Consider the following 22,312-nt stretch of genomic DNA (forward strand, 5'->3'; position numbering starts at 1 on the left):
CCCCTCCTGGCAACTAGATTAATAACCAGGGTCAAATCCTAGCACAACTTGACTGGAGAGGTTCTCAGCTTGCAAAGGAAGGAAAGGAATGATATGTGGAAGCTGAAGAATCTGGCTAACATGTATTGGCAGGAGCTGGAAAAGCATGCCTGAGACTGGATGCTGAGGACAATGGATCAAGGGAATGAAGCATGAACTTGGAGCACTGTCCCAGGACACAGAACTTAAAACCACGGTAAGGACTCTAGGAAATGTTGCTGATACAATTTTTGGATGACTTGTGGAAGCCTGGCAAGAATAGTGGCCCACACCAAGTGAAGTAGAAACACCAGACTTCAATGGCAGATTGTGGAAGAAAGGATCAAAGGGCTCAGAGAAGCTGATGTGTTAGAGAAGATACACTACTCCAGTATGGAAAACCAACTAGCTGACTATATTCTATGGGAGGGCCCAGAGCATATACCCAAATTACAAATGAGGGATATGTTGGTGAGAGTAGCACCAGACATGTTGAGAAGCACAGTAGAAGGAAGGTCATAAATGAAGTCCCAGCCCAGTTCCTGCTCACAGTGGGTACACTGGGTCCACAGGTCTACCTAGTGATCACTTTCCCAGCTCACAAACACCTAATTGGAATGGACATATCTGTAGTTTTCAGAACCCCTACATGAGTTCCTTGGCCTATGGGGGAAGAGCTATGGTAGCTGGGAAGTTCAAATGGATGCCTTGGAAACTATTGCTGCCTTCCCTGAGCAAAGCTATAAATCAAAGACAATATTGTATCTATCCTAAGGGTGATGGTAGAAACTAGTGTCCCTTTGAAAGATCCAAAGGATGCAGGGGTGTTAGTCCCATCATGTATATGTGCTTAGTTGCTCAGTCATGTCTGATTCTTTGTGACCCCATGGACTGTAGCCTGCCACACTCCTCTGTCCATGGGGATTCTCCAGGCAAGAATACTAGAGTGGGTTTCCATGCCCTCCTCTAGGGGATCTTCCCAACCCAGGGATCAAACCCAGGTCTCCTACATTGCAGGTGGATTCCTTACTATCAGAGCCACCAGGGAAGCCCAAGAATACTGGAGTGGGTAGCCTATCCCTTCTCCAAGGGAACTTCCTGACCCAGAAATTGAACAGGGGTATCCTACATTGCAGGCAGATTCTCTACCAGTTGAGTCACCCGGGAAGCTCAGTCCCATCATATCTCTGCTGAATTAACCAATTTGGGCCCTGAGGAGGCTGGATAGATCCTTGAGAATGTAGAATACTGCAAGCTCAACCAAATGGTAGTACTGATTTAAGCTGCAGTACTAGTCATGCTGACATTGCTGGAGCAAATGAAAAGATCTCAGGTATGGCAGGTGGCCACTGATATAGTGAATGCCTTTTCTATTTTGATCAGAAGATCAGAGACGTTCCACATTCATCTGGGACTGACCACAGTATACATTGATGGTCTTGCCATAGGGCTAAGTTATCTTTCTCACCCTATGTTATCATATAGTCGAAGGAGAAATGGACTATCTGGACATCCCAGGGACTATCACATTGGACTACTATAACAATTACATCATATTGATAGGCAAGATGAGCAAGAGTTGGTTAGCACACTGCATTGGTAAGATACATGCACTCCAGAGGGTGGGAGGTAAACCCTAAAAACACTCAGGGTCCTGCCATATTAGTACAGCTTTTAGGGATTTGTGTGTCCAAGGTATGCCAGAACAGCCCCTCCAAATCATAAGGCAAAGCATCGCATCACACACCGCCCACTATGATGAATAAAAACACAACAGATGGGAAGATTCCTCAGGTTCTGGAGGCAGCATATTCCACACCTGGGAATACTGCTCTGATCTATATTTCAGGTGACATCTAAGGCTGCTAGTCCTGAACAGGTCCAGGCTGTGGTGCAAGCAGTCCTGCCACTCAGGGTATATGATCCAGCAGATCCTACAATACTGCATTGTGGGGGAAAATGCAGTGTGGAGCTTATGGGATGCCTGATTGGGAGGCCCCTGGGGTTCTGGACCAAGGCCATGCCATCTGCAGCAGAGAATTACACAGCTTTTGAGAAACAAATCCTGGTACAGTACTGGACCCTGGGTGAGACAGAATTCTTGACCACAGGGTACCAAGGAACCATGTATCCTGGTGCCTGTTATGAGCTGGGTCGTGCCAGGCCCACCAAGTAATGAAGTCAGGCCCAGCAGCCAGGATCGATCCCAGAGAGGGCCAAGCAAGCTGTCTGAGCAAGTAACCTGGATGCCTGTGTCATCCACACTGTTGTGTTAGTGCCTCCCTCAGCTCACTAAGATAACTCCTTAGAACCAGCAGATGAAGGGAGAAAAATCTTAAGCTTGGTTCACAAATGGGTTGGCTTGCTATGTGGGTGGAATGGACAAAAATGAACAGGGGTGATCCTATAGCCCCATTCAGAGTGGCCTTGAAAAACAGTGGCAAAACTCCCAAGGGGCAGAGCTTTGGGCTGTGCACCTGGTCATCTGTTTTGTTGGGAAAGAGCAGCAACCCAAGATTCAAATACATATTCACTGATGGGCAGTGGTAAATGGCTTGGCTGATTAGGCAGAGGCCTTGAAGGAACAATATTGGAAGATCAGGAAAAGGAGGTCTGGGACACCGAAATGTGGGTGGACAGATGGGATTGGAGATGAAACGGAGTGAAGATCTTTGTATTGTGTGTTAACACCCACCAGATAGCATCCACCCTGAAAGTGGCACTAAGCAACCAGGTAGCTAGAATGACTCAGCCAAATGATGTCAGCCAGTTTCTAGAATCAGCTGCCCCAGCACTGGCAGATGGGCACACATATGAAGTGGCAAGGGTAACAGAGATGGAGGCTGAGTGTGGGGCCTATGGCATCATTGCTGAATGTCCAACCTGCCAGCATCAGAGACCAATATTGGGTCCCCAACACAGCACCATCCCTTAGGAAGGCAACCAGCCACTCTGTAGTGAGCTGACTACACTGGACCCCTTCTACTCTGGAAAGAGTAATGATTCATTTTGACTGGAATATTCTATATATGAGTTTGCTTTTCCTGACTATAGGACCTTAGCCAGCATCATTGTCCAAGGGCTTACATAATATTTGATCCACCAGTATGGCATCCCACACAACAGTGAAACAAACTGAAGGACACACTCCACAACCATGAAATCAACTGACATTTTATACTGATGACATTCTATACCACACCATGCAGAAGCTGCTAGTCAGACAGAGTGATGGAACAAATTGGTATATCCACAGCTAAGATTTCAGCTTGGAGGTGATACTGTGCAAGAATGGGGTACCATCCTCCAAAACACAGTATATACCTTAAATCAATGAACATTGTTTGGGCTGTGTTCCTTACAGGTAGAATACACTGGTTTGGTAACTCAGAGGTGAAAGTAGGAGTGGCCTAGCTTACCATCAATCCCTGGATCCACTTTTGGAATGTGTGTTTCCTGTTCCCTCAGGGCTCTGCAAGGTTAAAGGTCCTGATTCTACAAGGGGGAACACTGCTACCAGGGGACACAGCAAGAACCCCATTACACTCTAAGCTTTGACTGTTACCTGGACACTTCAGGTTTCACAAGCCAATGGATAAGAAGATGAGTCTGTCTCAGCAGGCGCATAGACCCTGATCATCAGGAGATAGTTGCTGTTGTTTAGTTGCTAAGTCGTGCCTGACTCTTTGCAACCCCATGGACTGTAGCCTGCCAGGTTCCTCTGTCCATGGGATTTCCCAGGCAGGAGTATTGGTGTGGGTTGCCATTTCCTTCTCCAGGGGATCTTCCCAACCCAGGGATTGAACCCAAGTCTCCTACATTAGCAGGTTGATTCTTTACCATTGAGCCACCAGGGAAGCCCAGGAGTTGATAGGGCTGCCATTAAACAATGAGGGCAGGGAGGAATATATCTGGCCCCCAGGCTATCTGCTTTGACATTTTGTTGGTATTTCTTATTCAACACTGAAGGCAAATGGACAAGTACAGCAGTCATAGCCTGAGCAGATGGGGACCAGGAGCTCAGGGATCCCTCAAGGATGAGGATCACTCACCAGGTAAGTCACTGTGACCAAGAGAGGTGCTAGCTGAGGGTAAGGGGAATCTAGATTGTGTAGTACAGGAAGGAAACAATGTATCATTTATTTATGCCACATTTATCAAACTACAGTGGAGGCTGTAGTTTGTCCCACTAACTGTGTTCTTTCAAGTGCACTCCAGAAAACAAGACCAATTAGAATCCTAAAACTCTGTTCCCAGATGGAATGAACTTACTTCTGAAAAGCAAGTGAATCTGAGAAGTCCTGGGGGTTGCCTATGTGCTCTACTCAGATCTTCAAGCCCCTCCTTCTTGTCATAACTGTCCTACAGGTTCTGGGAGTATCTGCTGCTGAAGGCTCACAGTGCTGTCCATCACTGGGAACTGCCCCCTATAGCAGGGACTCACCTTCTGCAAGATTATGCCTTCCCCCAGAGGGCAACCTGTAGTCACTGACTGACTAATGCAGGACTACAAAAGCCTGGCCATCCCATCTCAATTGGGACAACTCTGAAGGGTCATCCCATCTCCAGAGCTCCCCAGATGATCGGCTGGAGTAATTGTTGCACAGCATCACAGCTGTTCAACCTTTCCATCTGCCAAGTCCTGCTTCCCCCACTCCTCCTCTGCAACACGCGTTGTTCCCAAGAGCTCTCCCCGATCAATCTGCACACAAATCTCAGAGTCTCAGGGTCTGCATCCAGGGAAGTCTAAGAAAAGAAGCCACAATAAGCATGTTCTATATATATAATATATATTATATAAGACACATATACAGAAAATTTAATATAGGATGTCTTACATAACATATTACATATTATATATCATGTGTTGCAGTATCTAGAATGTATATAAATATGCATATAGTAGAATGAAAATTTCAGTAAATAATTACCTTTAATATGTACAATGGGGTCATATTTCCTATTCTATTTTATTTCATTTCATGAAAAGAAACATTCATTTCATGAAAAGAAACATACACATATATATGTATGTGATACTATAAACCCATTGTATAACAAATATATTACAGAATACATATAATATATATGGTACACATTAATGATTATATTTCTTATTGGAGTAACAGTTTCACTAAATAATAATTCCACTTACTATGTGCAATGCACTCTCATTTTTTATTTTCATGTATCAATATTATCATTTATCATCATTTTATTTTCATTTCATGAAGAAAATGAAACACTGGTCACAAGCCAAGAGGTGACCTACAGCTGGAAAAACACTGGACTAAATGATCTGTAAAAAGAGGTGATGAGTCTCAACTCTGAGTTTGCAGTTTTAAAGCACACAGGACTCAAGACCCAGGAAGGAATGAGAGTGGTGCGGTTTGGTGGGGAAAGCACCAGACTGTACTTAGGTGTACAACCCCATTACAGAGTTTGCATGATTCCTTTTATTCCAGGCTGAAATCCCTAAGCTTGTGTGGTTCTGAAAGTCTGCAAGTTGGTGATGCAGAGTCTCTGTTCCTCGCACTAAACCTGGTGTGTACACAGGCTCTCTCCCTTTACCCATCCCACCCCATCTATACCAGACACTAAATAAATAGTTGCTAGGTTGACTGGAAGAAAAGACTGAAGTAACTGCTGGGATAAAGGAAGGTTTTCGGGATACAGAAGCGGAAGGGAAGAATAGTTGACAGAATTCAGCAGGTGCTCAGTAAGTGCTTGCTAGACAAATTAGAATAAAAAGTGGAAAATACAGGAGTTGTGACTATGGAAAGGGGAAGGGTCTTGTCAGTGGTCTGTAGATAATTAATAAATGCTTAATGGAATGAAGGAAAAGGCAGCAGCAACCTTCCTGGAGGGTCAAAGTGAAGAAGGTAAGTCGAAAGGAGGGTGGTTACTAAAATATTCCAGTGGATCTTTCCAAACCAGGGATCAGAACCACATCTCTTGCATCTCCTGCATTGGCATACAGATTCTTTACCACTAGCGCCACCTGGGAAGCCCCCAATGTACAGCAAGGGCTTCAATAAGGTTTGTTGACTTCAATAGAGCAAATTTAGCCAGGACGATGGCATATGTGCGAGTGGGTGTTGGTGAAGGAATTAAAACACGTGTTCAATAAATGCTTTATGGATTGAAGGAGAAAAGAGTGGAGGAGTCTGCTGCAGGGATGGGAATGTTGTTGTTTGAACAGAAAACAGTAAGAGAGCGATAAATCCTTTTTGGATTAATTGGGGGGAAAGGGCAGTGGGGAAGATGGCTACTATATGGGAGAGGGTTCCTAGTCAGAATGCAGTAGGTACACATCGTGAGTTTTTGAGATTGTGTCATGTGAAAGGCAGGATGGAGATTGTTGAAGGAGGAATTAGGGCTACAGGAGGGGGAGAAGAGGCACTGACTATGGGTTCTCAGTAGTATAGAATAAGTCCTCATTAAAAGATTGTTGGGGCTGAGTGGAGGAGAAGGTATGAAGAATCCAACTGGTGGTTGGGATTAGAAGGAAAAGAAACTGAAGGAGGCTTCTTCCTAGTGTATTGTAGTACATAATAAATGCCTCCCATAGTTTAACACATCGAAGTATGCAACAACTATCTGTAGAATGAATAAATGGCTCTGAATAGAGAGAAAGCCTGCTGGGTAAGGGCTCCTGGCAGAGGAGAGGTAATTAACCAGTAAAGAGCTGGTACTCAATATATTTAGGCTGAAGGGGACCCCTGGAGAGAGAGCTCTTGAGATAAGGGCAGGAACTTCCAAGCTTGGAAAGGGGAATTTGAGAATGGCTCTTATGTAGTAAGTGCTCAGTTAAGTGTTTATTAGCTTAAATAGAAAAAAAGCCCTTTGGGGTCTTAAGATTGGGAGAGGGAATCCTAGGGAGACTGAAGAGAGTGAGAAAAGGCTAACTCTTCTAAATTTGGTTCTAGATTTATCGAAGGAAAGGACTCTGTGGAGATGTTGTATGACTGGCACAGGTTATCCTAAGAGTAAAGAAGGGGAATCTACTTCCTACACACAACAGGTACTGCAAATGTGCTCATGCACCCACTGGAAGAAAAGCACTTTGGGGAGGAGGTGTGAATATAGAGCACACAGGAAGCACTACACACATGCTCACAGGAGCCACTGGAGGAAAATGCCTTTGGGGAAAGGTGATCTAGAATCAAGCACCTGGCAGACAATGACCAAATGCTCACTGCATCCGTTAAAAGAAAAGGTCTTTGGGGAAGATGGGGGGGAGACTATGGAAGAGCATATCATCACTGGATCCACTGGAGGAAAAATCTTTGGGGGAAGGGAAATGGGGATACAGTAACTTGATTTATGTAAGCTTGATTCGCCATCCTTGGGAAGAAAGGCTTTTATGGAGAAGGCACAGAATCGGCACACAGTGGGTACTCCACAAATGCTCCAGGAGTGATTTTTTAAAGAGGTATATGGGAAGACAGATTGAAATGCTCTACACAGTAAGTGCAGATATATGATCACTGTATTAACTGGAGGCAAAGGTCTTTATGGAGAAGGTCTGAGGTTGAGTCATGCAGATGGTGCTCAATATATACAGACTGAAGCCACTGGAGGAAAAGGCATTGGGGCAAGGGTCTGGGGTGACATAAACAGTGGGCACTCAATAAATGCTTGCTGAATACACTGAAGGAAAGAACCTTTAGAGAAGGCTCACACCTTTAGATCAGGCAGTTAATAAAGGCTTGGTGGGTCCACCAAAGGAAAGATCATTGAAGAAGTAGTTTGAGAATAGGTGGTAAGGGAGGCACTCAAATGAATGCCTTCTAGATCTGTCTGTTGTAGGAAAAGGATTTAGAGCAGAGAGTGTGAAGATAAGCCTCACACAGTAGGTTTAAAACTGCTCATAGAACTCATTTAAGGAAAATATGTTTGAGGAAAGGGCTTGGGGATGGGGCATACACCAGGCCCTTAATAAATGATTCTTAGATCCTTTGGAGAAATAAGCCCTTAGGGGGACTGAACTGGGGCACACAGAAGGAATTAAATAAAAACTCACAGGATCCATTAAAGGCAATGTTTTGGCAAGAAGCTGGGGTGGGATACACAGCAGGCACTCAATCAATGTTCAGTGAATAGTTTAAAAGGTTTTTGAGGTGAGGGCTGGGGTGGGGTGCACTCTGGATACATGCTCACGAGATCAGAGAAGGTCTTAGGGCAAGGACTGAGGAGGACAAAACAGATACCAAGCTCCCAACAAATGTTCACAGAATTCATGTAAGCCAAACGCCTTGAGGAAGGGCTCCCCACTGAGGCACACTGCCGGTACTTGATAAATGCTCACAAGATCCATTAGAGGACAAGACCTTTGGGGGCATGGACTGCGGGGTGCAGGGCACATCAGACTCTTGAATGCTCACAGGATATACTGAAGTCAGGTTTGTGGGATGGAGGCACACAGCAGGCGCCTGATAACTGCTCCCTGTATGGATCAAGAAGCCCTGGGTGAGGGCAGCGGGGAGGCAAGGGCGGGGCACACAGTAAGCGCTTCGTATAATAATTTAAAGGAAGAGGGTTTGGGCGAGGGGGGCAGACAGAGGGCAAACAAGCGGCGCTCAATACTTGCTCATCATGGGATGATCTGGGGACCCAGAACCGCGGGGGGACGTCCGCAGCAGTGGCTTACCAGTCGGTGTGGGGCTCGTCGATTACCAGCAGCACCCTGGCGGCGGCGCCCCCACGGCCTGCGCCCCCAGAGCCGCCGCCCACCTGCTCGCTGAAGGTGGCGGCCGCGGCCGCCGTGGTCTGCTTGACCGCATTGGACAGCGACGAGAAGAAGCCACCGCCCCCCGAGGACCCGGGGCTAGGGGCAGCCGGAGAGGCCACGGGGGCGGCCGAAGAGGCCCTCTCGGCAGTGGCGGTCGCAGGACCGGTCGTGGCCCCAGGACTAGGGGCAGCGGGCGGCGGTGGGGGCGGCTGCGGGCGCTGCAGGTCTGTCATGTACCCATTTGGCAGATTGGCCATGAAGTTGCTGTCCGACAGGCGGCGCCGCAGGTAGTTCATGGCTGCGGCGTGGGGCAGGGGGTCTTAGGAGCAGTCTGGTCAGGAGCCGCGGGGGCGGACCGCGAGGGGCCCAGGAGCACCGCTGCGCTCTCAGGCACGACACGTCTCTTCCGCTGCCCGCTGCAGACTGAGGCAGCGCTGAGTCGCCGCCGCCGCCGCAGCGCGGTTGGTCGCGCCCGTGACCCCCTATTTCGCGCCCCGTGTGGTGCAGTCCGGCTGGGCCGGCGGCAACGCGGACGCGACCAAGGCGACTGCGAAGGGGAGTTTGTAGAGGAGCGGCGAGTGACGTCAGCGCGCCTTCAGTGCTGGGGCGGCGGCGGCGCGCGCCGGCAGGCGGGGGCGAAGGAGCTGTCCGCGGTGCTGAAGGCATAAGTGCGCAAGCGCCACGCCGCATCCTGTCTCCCCTCCCCCGCCTCCGATTGGGGGTGCGCAATTTGGGGATGGGGGCGGGGTGGAAGCCTGTCCTGAGGGTAGGGTGGGTGCGTCAGGCAAGCCTCCCACCCTGTCTCATCCTGGTCTTCACATGCACTTGCACCCACACCTAGGACCCTCTGCGGATAGTAGGTTCCCAGTGTTGATATTCACCACAGGAGGCATTTGGCGGGTGGGAATGTAGTTATACTTAGAAACTCAAAAGTAGAGAAATAACCCCTTCACAGCGAGAGCCGAGGGTCACACGCAGTACTCTGCAAGATCAGTTTCCCACGTCCACACAGGCTTAGCTAGGCAGAGAGATGGATGCAGGGGTGGTGTAGCAGCATCAGACAGGTGGAGGTGGACACTTGCGTGGAGTGTACACTCTTGCCCAGGGTTGGGGGGCGTCCTGGAGGCACACTGGGAATGACACGTACGTGGAGATACATATAGAAATACACAAAAGTAGGGAAACATACGGAGGCATGTACAGAGATAGAACACACCGATCTAAGTATCTATACTGACACAAACAAGCCCAGGGTAATATTCATGGGCATACCTGCATACATGCACATGAATACGCCTACACACACACACACACACACACACACACACACACAGAGGCACCACACAGATACACAGAGACCTAGGGAAACTCACATGAGCATGCACCCTCAGACAAAATGCACCCACAATCATGGACAAACCCAGATCTCCATACAGACACATTCCCTGAAGTCTAGTCCTGACGTGTGTTCATCTTTCCCCACACACACTCGGCCAACAAGCCCCCATCCTTTTGCCCTGGACACAGTCAGAAACCATGATATCGACCTGGCATTGTCAGTGCCCAAGGCTATCATCCTCTGTACCAGAGAGCTTTCCACTGGCAAAGGCAGACCCATCCTAGGGTATGCAAGCTGTAGGTGCCACATGTTTGCCACATGGGCCACATGTGCAAATGATCTTTGTAGTCTAGGCAGAGGTGGGCTGTGAAAGCTCCTATAAGATCCTGATTACAGTGAAGACACAAATTTATTTAAAAATAATAATTCGCTGACTGATTGTACCCAATTCTCACAAAACTATGGAGTGGGTAATATGATTTCCATTTTACAGATGGAATCCAAGAACTCCAATTCATTCTCAAAGGGTCATGTTCACTTTGTGATACATACTTTTTAAAAAAGAATGTGCCAGAAAGGGATGTCAGTGTGGCTGGAGCAGAGTGAGGGAGGGAGATTGTGGCAGGAGAAGGGGTCAGAGAGGTTAGCAGGGTCCAGATGGAGCAGGGCCTTGTGGGGCATAGTGAGTGATGATGGTGGACCAAGTGATATGGAAGAAGATATGGCAAGAAGTAGGCAGATTTGTAGTCTTTTCTGCCTGAAGAAAATACAGAGATAGAATACACCGATCTAAGTATCTATACTGACACAAGCCCAGGGTAATACTCATGGGCATACATGCATACATGCACATGAATACGCCTACACACACACACACACACACAGAGGCACCACACGGACACACAGAGACATAGGCAGATTTGGAGTCTTTTCTGCCTGAAGGACTTTCAAATGAATCATCCACTTATTCGTTTGTACATTCTCCATTTATTAAATCTTTGGCGTGTACAAACAAGGTCATGGTGTGAGGTCTGGAGTCGGAGTGCCTGGATTCAAACTGGCCCTCTACTATACTCTTGGAAAAGTGACTTAACATCTCTGAAACTCGGCTTCCTCACCTGTAAAAACAATCACCTGACCAACTCTAAAAGATAGGGGTGGAGGAGTGCTGTGACTTCTGCCAGGAGTGTCCTTTCTTTCTCTCTCAAGGATCACTTTTGGCCAAGGTCTCCAGGAAGTCCCCTCTCCCCTTAGGCTCCAACTGTCCATCGCCTCTGCTCCCTCCTCCATCCCAGCCAGCTTCAGTCCACCTGCAGGCCTTTGCTTTGGCCATTCCTTCTCTCTCTCTCATGGAAGCCCTTTGGCATCCCACATTCCAGTGTTCCCCAGATGGGGAACTGCCCAGAAATTGGGTATTTCCCAACATTGCAAAGTATATGCTCCCCAGTTTTTGCTCAGTAATGGAAGCAAACAAGCTCTGCTGGGTCTGTGGTGACTTCTCTGAGGGACAGGAGCAGCTGCAGGTCTACAGACCTTTTTGGATCCTCTAGGAGTAAGAAGTCGGGCTCCTTAGGAGTCTGTCTCTAGACTGCCTCTTCCCAGTGGCCCTGTTGCCAGGTTTATAGTACCATGCCCCTCAGTGTCATCCCCTTTCTCCAGGTAGCTCATTTTCCAGAAATTAATTTTTTGTAGAAGAATGAAGAGTTTCCCACCCCCACCCCGAAGGAGTGTCTCAACTCTGCACTAACTTCATCTTCTCCAGCAGGAAGGAACATACAGAAGGGGCTCCAAGAATGTTTTTCTTTGTTGTGCACTGGTGAGCAGACTCTGAAACGCACACCCTTGACATATGTTTGTAATCAGTATTGTACCCATGTTTATGGGCTTCCCAGGTGGCTCAGTGGTAAAGAATCTGCCTGCCAATGTAGGAGCTGCAGGAGACATGGGTTTGATCCCTGGGTCAGGAAGATCCCCTGGAGGAGGAAATGGCAACCCACTCCAGTATTCTTGCCAGGATAATCCCATGGACAGAAGAGCCTGGCAGGGGTCCCAAAGAGTCAGACACAACTGAGCACACATGCACCCATGTTTATAACTCACAATACATATCCACGCCATCTGTGTATGTGTGTATGAGCATGTGCACACATATACCCCTACACCCTTATAACTCACACATTGTTATGGTGCACACAGTTGTAACTTCACATGCACTCCACACATACTCAATATATCCTTAATTCTTGCAGAGACCCTATAGGTCTTCCTATCACACATACACAAAGATATGTGCCTCACAATATACACATACAGCCAAATTTCCACTTTCTTATAGACGTATAACTTTCTCATACCCTGCAGTAGCAACCAGACTCCCTCACTCAGGCTCATTCCTCTTATGATAACTAATATTCATTGATTTCATCTTTACCCCTACCCATCAATTGATCCATTTTACACAAGGGAAAATTGACCCAGAGAAGTGAGCAGCCTGACAGACTCTGGGTGTCACAGATCTCCCATCTGAAGCCTCCCACACAAAGGCGCCCCTCCACTCACAGGACAAACTCCTAAACTCTGCTCCTGGCATGGTGTTTCCCAAATGTCTAGCCCATTACCTTGCTATGCCTGTTCCCTCCTGGGTAAAATGCAGATAATAATATTGACCTCATATGTTTGTTTGGGTTAAATGAATTCATGCTATGGAAAGTCTTAAAACACTACCAGGCACACATCCTTGTTCTCTTCACTGGGGAAATACATATCGCTCTGACTCTTCTTCCCCATCTCCCATGATGTCCAGCGCTATTTACACAGTAAGCGTTGCTAAATGTTAAATAAATGTTCGAATGAAAGGATCTCCCATTTTGGTCTGTTCCCTGGCTCAGATGTCTTCTCTACCAGCCTTCCTTCACCGGAAGCCCAGACTTAGCTCTAGTATACAGTAGATGCTAATAAGTGTTGAATGAATGAACGAACCCTAAAGAAATGTGTCTGAGTGTCTTGGGGGCTCCTCCTGGCAGATGCTGACTATACCTTCTCTTTGCTCCTGTCCCAGTTCAGAGCCCCTCATAGGCACTTCCTCGGTCCCCCATCCCCCCACCTCTGCCTTGCGGAGCTATTTGTCGCCACTAATTGTGGTGTTGGAGCTGGGCTGTTGGGAGTGGGTGGGTGCAGATGTTCGCTCTGCGGGGCTCCAACCCCAGCCACGCCTCTTTGCCGGATTGACGCAGAATCTGCCAGCTGAGGGAGCCTTTAGTAGGGAGAAGGAAAACAAGCACTCCAGCCAATCAGAAAGTGCCTGCCAAGGCATATAGCCAATCAGAAAGCTCATAAATCAGAGCTCTGCAGAGGGACGTGCTGGGTGCCCCAGGTCACTGACAGAGAAGGGGGCAGACATCAAGGCTACAGCAGGGATGAGTATTCGGATACGCACCTTCACTTCCGTCATACCGTGGCCACAGTGGAAAGTACTGTTTTCCACCACAGGCCACTGCGACTTCGCCTGTGCTGCGCTCTTTGGCTTAGAAGATGCTATGGCCCCACTCTTGGGAAAAAGGCTAGTTTATTTAAGTCTGAGAGGTCGGGGGTCAGAGTGGAAGAGAGAGATGTAAGAATTCTCATCCTCAGGGTTCTTTGCAGGGAGGCACGTGTAGACATGGCCGTTTCTCCTCCACCATCACCTTCTGCCCCTGCAGCACATCGCACTGTCCAAACGGTTTCCCCCAGAAGGTCACGTTCTTCTCACCCTGACCTTCGACCATGGTAACGGTGGGCCTGGTGCATTAGTAGGGATGGGGATGAAGAGGAAAAGCTCAGGGAAGGCAAGAATGCGTTCAACAAACTCTTACTGAGTGGATACATTATATGTATATTTTTAGCTGGGAGATACTGGGCAATTTATCTCCTCTGTGCCTCAGTTTTCCTCATCTGAAAAATGGGAATAATAATAGTCTCCTCACTGGGCTGAGTGAGGATAAATGAGTTGATTCAAGTAAAGTGCTCAGAGTCATGTCTGGTACACAGTAAGTGCTCAATAAATGTTGGTAATTATTGATATGAGCTACCATCTCTTACCTTTAAAACCTTTTATTTCTTTCCCCATTGCCCACTGGGAAGAATCCAAATGCCTTGTTTTGGCATTCAAAGCCTTGTTGTTGGGCCCAAATCTCTGCCCCCAGGTCAATCTCTAGTTCTTTCTTACACTTTATTTAGACTAAGCCCCATGTCCAAAACGGTCTTCGCCTGGGTCATTTCTTCCACTAGGCAAACCCTCCATTCACTCCCATCCCGATTCTCCCAATCAGTCCTTTCTCCATTCATTCCCTCCCTCTGTCAAGTCCTTTGTGTCTCCATTCAACACCTGTAACTCTTCTTCCAGACCCACTCTAAACCCCACACCTGGTGACCAGGTAGCAGGCCTTCCACGAGTTGGAAAGAGGCCACTTAACCTAGTAGAAATAAGGAAAGCATAAGTGTTTTAACCCTCTCCAACACCTGGGCCACCCTGGCCATCTGCAAACATTTCAGGCAGCTGATTACCTGTGTCCAGGACTCTGCTCACAGTTTTGATGGTGGGGAAGTGTTTCCCAACCCCTTCCTGCCAGGGGAGGCCCAATCAGCTTCCTGGACCCAGACCCAACATGTCAACCATTCCTCAGATGTCTTCTGTCAGGGTGGAGTGGGCCTGTATCCCTGAGGGGAACCCATGGGATCTGGGTTCTGTGTGTTTGCAACTGTTGCCAAAAAGGCCTTAGAGCGTCTTGGGGCACAGGTGACAGAGGGAATGAGAGGGTAAATGGGGGCATGAGTGACTGAATGGGCAAATCAAAGCTTGGGTAACTAAGGAAGCAGAGCATATGGACACAGGAAGGACAGAGTGAATGGGAGAATGGCTGAGTGACTGAAACAGTGACTGAAGGGCACAGATGTTACTGATTCTCCCCTCAACATCCTCTTTCTCAGCTTCTTCTTTAGTTTCTCCCCTCTTCCTACAACTGGAAGATGGCACTCAGCCAGGCAGGCACCTTGGACCCAGTGACAGAAGCCCTGTTTGGTGGTGACCAACCCTCCTGCCCTATATGCTGACATATCACTATCATAACCCCCTCCAAGGCACATTGCCCCCTCACTCACGAGAACTTGGGGAGCGTGGCCTGGCAGAGGCGCTGGCGGGTGCGGATGGGGTTGGGTCCACATGGGGGTATGCACAGCCCCCAGGTACTCCACTCCGACCAGGAGCCTTTCCCTGCAAAGAGGGGAGAGGTTCCTGAGTCAGAATTAGAGGTCTTGGTGGGGGGCTTGTGAGAGAGAGGCTGCAGGAACATGGGGTCCGCGGCAGAGTCAGAAAGCCCCTGTCCCTGCATGGGCTGCCCCACCCTCGCAGCATGGTTCCTGGGGGCACTCACAGGAGCAGCGCTGGATGTTGTAGCAGTGCCGGATATCCTGCTGTTTCCCAACACATCGCTGTCCGTCAAATTTGCGGCCCTTGCAGATCCTGGAGCGTGTCTGCTGGCCTGGGATCTCCTGGCAGCTGATGTGTTTAATGCTTGGGCGGATGCAGTTGCTCCACTCCCCCCAGAGCCCCCACTGTCCATTCACTGCAGAGACAGGGGCAGCTGGGCTTGCACCAAAGAAGAGAGTCAGGGGGTTCAGAGGAAGGAAGGGGGGCTGAGGAAGACAATGGGAAGGACTGGATGTGGGAAAGGGGGATCAGACATGGAATCAAGGCACTAGGGCCAGGAATGGAGGGATTAGAGGCAGGAACAAGTCATTAACAGCAGGAATTGGGCAGCAGAGATGGCCGGGGGCCTTAGGCATGGAAATCGGGCATCTTGGGGTGCTGACCAGGGCAGTGCACAGCCGTGTTGCAGACGTGCGTCCGGGTGCCATCACCGACACAGAAGGGGCCCCCATGCTGGGGCACAGGGTGATCACATGTCCGTTGTTCCTGGATCTTACCCAGGCCGCAGGTCACAGGGCAGGGGCTCACAGCACCCCATGGCCCCCAGCCACCAGCCACTGTCGGGAGGACAGAAGTGAGGAGAAAGGCCACCTCAGTCTCCCTGACTCAGCCCCTAGACCCATGAGGCAGACTGCTCCCAAACGAAAAGCTCCATGGTCACATGGTCTCAGATCTCTGTCTCTTGAAATGTCAGAGCAATCTCCATATAAGTTAAGAGCAGAGGTCTCATTCCCCAGTACCTGGGCAAGGTGGCAGGCCGGTGCAGACCCGCTGCTCATAGGGTGACCCTGAGCAGGGATTCCCAGGAGGCTGTGTGGAGGGCTCAGGTGCAGAACATGTGCGGCTTCGTCTCTCCACAGCTGCACTGGGTCCACCGTGGCAGGTGCCTGAGCAGGGGCCCCAGGGGCCCCAAGCAGCCCAGGCCCCATGTGCTGTGATGGGGTAGGGGTGGGGAGATACCAAGTGTGGTCATGCATGTTGAAGTCTTCACAACATGGAAGTTCCCTGCTGTAACCCCTGGACCCACCCTGGGTGCCCACATCATTGCCCAGTGGTTGCCCTCACTCACTGGGGCAGACTTGTTTGGTGTCACAGGGCTCTGACTCCTGTGCCTCTCCTATGCAGTGGCCCCCACACTTGGGGGTGGGGCGATTACATGCTCGACGACGAATCTTGATCCCTCTAGAGCAGGTGACAGAGCAAGCTGCCCAGGGTCCCCAGTCGGACCAGCCACCCATCTCTGTGGAAGAGAAAAGAAGGAACAAGATGGAGGTGGTGGTATTACTCAGTGGTCCAGGCTTCCTCATGTACCCCACATCAGCTTATCCTATCCCCACAGTTTCTGCCATACCTGGCCTACTATCATTGCTCATCTGGACTATTGCAGTAGCCTTCACACTGGTCCCTTTGCTTTGCTACTCAGCACATAGTTTGTCTTCCTGACAGCAAAAGGGATCTGTCACAACCCAAATCAGATCACGTTTTTCTGCCATCACTACATCACTCATAATAAAAGCTGACATCCTCACCATGACCTACAGGGGTCAGTCACCCTATGACCTCACCTCTCATCACTCTACCCCAACCATGCTGACCTCCTCCTTGACACCTCACAAACATCGAGCACAGTTCCACCCTCAGGGCTTTTGCCTTGATTGTTCCCGGTGCCAGGTAACTGACAGTGCTCGCCCGCCTTGCTGATCTTCCTCACCAGGACAGCATGGCTGGTCCTCACAGGCCTGTAGCTGCCACTGGAAGGTTCCAGGCTCCACCTTCTCGGGGAAGCATTGCTCACCCCAGCCTGTGCAGTGCCGGTGCCGCAACTGGGAGCCCTCAGTGCAGGTCACTGAGCAGGGGGTCCATGCGGACCATGGTGACCACTGTGGGAGCCTGTAGGGAGAAGCACACGTCCCACCCTGGCACACTCTGGCAAGGATGGTATACGGGACCAGAGTGTGTGTAGGCACAGGCAGGAATGCGGGATAAATGTATGCAGAATGGAATGATGGGAGTACCTACCTCTTAGTGATGTTGGGGGATTGAACAGGAAGAGGTGAACACTCAGTAAACACTTATCATTTACCTTCATCATCAGGAATCTGGAGTTACCCTTTGAAGACTCCCAAGGACAGTGCCAGGCACGCAGTAAACAAGGATAAGGACTAGGGGCCCAGAACTGCTGTCAAAAGCCCACCAGGCCACAACTATGCATGGCAGCAGGCAAACAGGAAGTGTTTAATAAATAGGAGCCATCATCCCAATGAGCTCAAAAACCCCACCCCCACCATGGCATAATGCTAAACAGATGAGACCTGTTAACAACTAGGGGCCTGCCTTCAAAAATCCCCAAGCTACATATCCCTGTAGCTGTGTGTATCTGGGGTATACACAGTGTATCTGGTGGTGTATATGGGATATATAGTAAGCAGTTAGAAAATATGTCTGACATACAGAAAGGGCTCAATATATGTCAGCAGGCATTATGATTAAGAGACTAGAGCTACTCAAAAATCCTCTCAAAAATCCTCTACTACTCCCAGTATCTGCAATGAATCAGGATGCTGGAAGTATTCAATGAATGTGAAGTGTCATTTTAATTTGGAGCCTGGAGTTGCCCTCAGAATTGCCCAAACACTTCCCTTCCTGCAATGTCTCTATACAGTATGAACATGCCATATGAGCTGTCATCACCATTTATGAGGGCTTGAGCTACCCTCAGAAATAGCGGAGCAGCAACCCACCCACAATGCTTCTGGTATGCAAGAAGTGCGCAATATGTGTAAGCCATCTTGGTTCTCAACCAGGGGTGACTTTCACCTGTCTGGAGACATTTGAGTTGCTGCAGATTGCTACTGATAACTACTGGGAGGCCAGGGATGTGATAACACATTCTGCCCTGCACAGGTCAGCCCCTCACAAAGAAATAATTTTCTGGCCCCTAAGTGTCAACAGAGCCAAGGCTGAGAGACCTGGAGCTACAGTTGTGATCAGGGCCTTGGAGCCATGCTGGAGAATCTCAGAGAAGGCAAGAGCCCAAGTTCTGTGTTGCCCCACATACAGTCCTTTTTGCCTCCCACAAACCCCAGGCTCCCCCTGACCTGCACGCCATACAGAGATTGCTGCCAGGCTTCTGGAAGGCATAGCCAGCATTGAGACAGCAGTCTTCCATGCTGACCCCTCTCCCAAGGAGGTCCTTGCACTTGCCCGTAGATTCCTCATACTGGGCGAAGCAGAATACAGGGTCTGAGCCTGTAACAGGGTGGGGGAGCATGGTCAGGGTTGTGAGGAGCCCAGGCACCCCTGGGGGCCAGTTGGGCCCCCATCCACTCACCTGTGGCTGGCAAGGTGAGCAGCAGCAGTGGCAGCAGCAGCAGCAGCAGCAGGGCCTGTGCTTGGGCGGGCATGTTGAGCACTGTACCCCTGCAGCCCCGCCAGGGAGGAGGCCTGGCTTTATGTGCGCTGACCTGCTCCCAGAGTTAGTGGAAAAGAGGAACCAGGGGCAGGAGGAACTAGGAGGGTGAAGGGCAGTGTGGGAGAGGAGGAGTGGGGGGAGGGGAGGGTACTGTGCTGGTCTCTTCAGCTCCAAACTCTCCTGGCCACCTCTGTCCCTGAGCTTCCTCCTCTCCTCTCCCCTCCCTACTTCCTGCATCACTCTTGTGAGGTCCTATTGTGTTTGTCACCATATCCCCAGCACCCCAGGCCCCGCCCAGCAGCCCATGGGCACTCATTCAATGCACCTTGGACAAGTTCTTACTGAGGGGGAAATGGAGCCTGGCAGTTGGAAGCAAGATAGAACTTCCTCACTGTGTGACCTTGAGCAAGTCACTTGAACCTCTCTGAGCCTGTTTCCCCACCTATAAAAAGCATGCCCTCTACCACAATGACAGGGCCAACCCCACGGGGGTGCTGAACATTAGTGAAGTGAGCACGGTGTGCTCAACGTGCCCTGCCTCATGGGGTGGAGCGGGCATCGAGGTAATTGCTTCATCCTCCATCCTGCCTTTACCACCACCCTCCTCTTTCCTGAAAGTGAGATTCTTCATGGTCAGCAATGTGGAGGGGAGGTCAGCACAAAGGAAGTGAGAAGGGGAAGTGGCAAGAGTGCGGGGAGAATTCAGGACTGAACTGGTGCTATCCACTGCCCCACGGGCAGCTGGGGGTACCTTCAGGTCCCAAGGAGGGGGTGGTTGGCTTGGCCACGTTCCATCGACTATCTTGGATAGGTAATAACTGCCCCCCTCCCCATCCCATACACAGCCAACATCATAAGGCATTTTGAGCAGATCTGGAGTTAAGGTATTTAAAAGTCCTTAGTTTAGTGCCTGGCATACAGCAGGTGCTGTTTGTTAAATACATTGATTAAACATTTATTGAGCAACTACTGGGTGCCAAGTGCTGTTCTGGACATTGGATGGAGCAGACAATAAGAAGCCCCAAATGCTAGCCCTCAAAGGACTTTTGTTCTAAGAGAGGGAGACAAGGTCACCTCCCTCACAAAAGGGTATCTGTCACTCTATAGCCCAGAGGCTCTCAAATCTAAGTATGCATCAGAATCATCTGGAAGGTTCGTTAAGTCCAGATTGCCAGGCCACCCCAGTTTCTGATCCTATAGATTTGAGGTGGGGCTCAAGAAGGTGAATTTCTAATAAGCCCCATCTGACACTGATGTTGCTGTTCGAGGACCACACTTTAAGAGCCATCATTCTAGTTCCTGACCCTTTTCTCTGTGGGTCTCATGTAGGAAAACTGTTCGTTGTAGTCCTTATTTTACTGTTAATAATTAATTCCAATTCAGCCTAAGCTCCACAGAGCCCTTTTTTAAAAAATAAGCCTAATGAGTGAAACTCCAGAGCCTGCTTTAAAAACAGAAATCTTTTTAATTAACAAAAAGGAGTGTAAGAAAGTTAGGAAGGCAATGTCTCATTTCCTCTACATCCATTTAGGAGCACTATTCTGCAAATTAAAACAAGGTTGAATGATTTGATTCGGTCAGGTGTGTTAAAACAGAGCTTTCTCAAGAATACTGGTCTTACTTTATGGGTGATAAGGCATGTTGACAATTCATATCCGTTACAGATGTACTGTTTTCTGATAACAAGCCTGTCTTTGAACAAAGCGGTCTTGTTAAGTTTCCAGGACTTCAGTGCTGTTATCCTATGAAAACAAACTCCTCAAGAAACCTGTAATTCTGGTTGGTTGCTTTATCTAATCATCTTTTGCCCTGGTAATGATGTTATAATCGATACTTCATTTATTCCTAAACTCTGTACCTACTTACTGGTTCCCCTGGGAAGAGGACTGTCGCTACTTTCATCTTCTCCCACACGTTTAGGCAATAAAATGACTGCAGATTTCTTATTTAAACAAAGACTGAGAGTCTTATCTCATGTAATCATTGCAACACCACCACGATGCATTTGTTGCTTGTCTGTTGTCTCCACTACAATGCCAGCTCCACAAAGGTGGGATTTGTGTCTGGTTTGTTAACTGCTGTATCTGCAGGGCCTGGATGGGCACCAGCAAACAGTAGGTGCTCAATCAACATCTGCTGAATGAGTAAGTAAATGCAACAAACAGTGCTTTCAAGATTCTGAAAAGTGCTTAGAGGAATAATCTGGATTGGAGGTGAAAATGTGATCATCATGGCGGGGAGCAGCAGTGTTTCAAGTGCTGGAACTGGACCAAACAATCTGGAGAGGGCTTGGCTTGTGAGAAGAGAGAAGGGAAGCCCAGGCTAAGCCCTGAGAAACTCCAGCATTTCACCTTGTGGAGAACTGGGAGAAGCCAACCCAAGGGCCCAAGGAGGAAGAAGACAGACAGAAGAGAGCTTTCCCCTAAGCCTGGCACAATCCATCCACCAGCTCTCACCCACTAATTCAGTTTCAGTCATTCTCTCTTGAGATCTCTCTTCTTTTTTACATATTTATACACACACTTCAGAATTTACAGCTTCTACCACAGCCACATACAAACAAGATCACATACATATTTGAACACACAGCCTTTCTCAGCCACTCTTTCAGGGAGTCATTTGCTGTCATTGACATCAGCCTGACTGTGGTCTTCTTTCAAGAACAGTTTCCCACACAGTCACGTCATCTAGCCTGTGTCCTTCAGCCAAGGCCACAATGACTCTCACCGGTCAGTTTTGCACATACACACAGTCATGCGTTTTGATGTTTCAACTGCTCATTCGGGCCATCATTTTCTCATATACACAAATGTTTGGTGATTTATAGCCACCGCTAGTTCCTCCGGAAGTTCCCTGCACACACATGGTCACTCTCTCTCCCACCTCTCCATACTCATGCCCATTTCACACACCTAGAGTGCCTGACTAGGCTGAATTTTATTCATGCACAATCAGTGTCTCAGACACTGTCTTAGTCACCTAGTCTCACATTTCTTTGCAAGCAGCTTCCAACATGCCCAGTCTTTGTTCTATAGTCTTTAAAGTCTCTTTTAGAGTTTTTCACAGACCCTCAGCCTGTCAGACATTCTGTCACAGGTACAGTGTCACAGTCACTTGCCCTCATTCACCCTCTGACATCCTGTAGTCACTAATTCACAACTGTTACTAGGCTCTCTGCAAGTCTCACACACACAGTCTCTCACAGCTCATCTTAGTTGTTTACACCATCCAGCCAGAGTATCCTGTACACTCAAACACAAGTAGAGCCTCCCAGATTTCTTGCACAAACTGATCGCATAGTCTCTCAGTGTCTCATTTGCTCAGCTTCATCTTCTCAGTTTTTCA

At 48.9% G+C, this 22,312-nt stretch overlaps 2 protein-coding genes across 3 annotated transcripts in view; both read right to left on the reverse strand.

The window, feature by feature from the left end:
• SYN1 (synapsin I) overlaps positions 1–9,158 on the reverse strand; it is a 54,452-nt gene extending 45,294 nt beyond the window's left edge. For both annotated transcript variants that reach the window (XM_070366381.1, XM_005911668.3), the window contains exon 1: positions 8,672–9,158. In XM_070366381.1, coding sequence (XP_070222482.1) covers positions 8,672–9,048 — 377 coding nt within the window. In that variant the 5' untranslated portion in view covers positions 9,049–9,158. The remainder of the gene's footprint in view (positions 1–8,671) is intronic.
• Positions 9,159–13,637: 4,479 nt separating this feature from the next.
• Positions 13,638–19,198, reverse strand: CFP (complement factor properdin). The gene is made up of 9 exons (XM_005899360.3): positions 18,887–19,198; positions 18,654–18,804; positions 17,267–17,445; positions 16,625–16,795; positions 16,296–16,487; positions 15,939–16,112; positions 15,500–15,691; positions 15,228–15,339; positions 13,638–13,868 (listed from the first exon to the last, which is right to left on the reverse strand). The coding sequence occupies exons 1-9, from the start codon at positions 18,957–18,959 to the stop codon at positions 13,718–13,720; spliced, it is 1,395 nt and encodes a 464-aa protein (XP_005899422.1). The 5' UTR covers positions 18,960–19,198; the 3' UTR covers positions 13,638–13,717.
• Positions 19,199–22,312: the final 3,114 nt, after the last annotated feature.

Source organism: Bos mutus, chromosome X (assembly GCF_027580195.1).
Source record: "Bos mutus isolate GX-2022 chromosome X, NWIPB_WYAK_1.1, whole genome shotgun sequence".
Classification (NCBI taxonomy): domain Eukaryota; kingdom Metazoa; phylum Chordata; class Mammalia; order Artiodactyla; family Bovidae; genus Bos; species Bos mutus.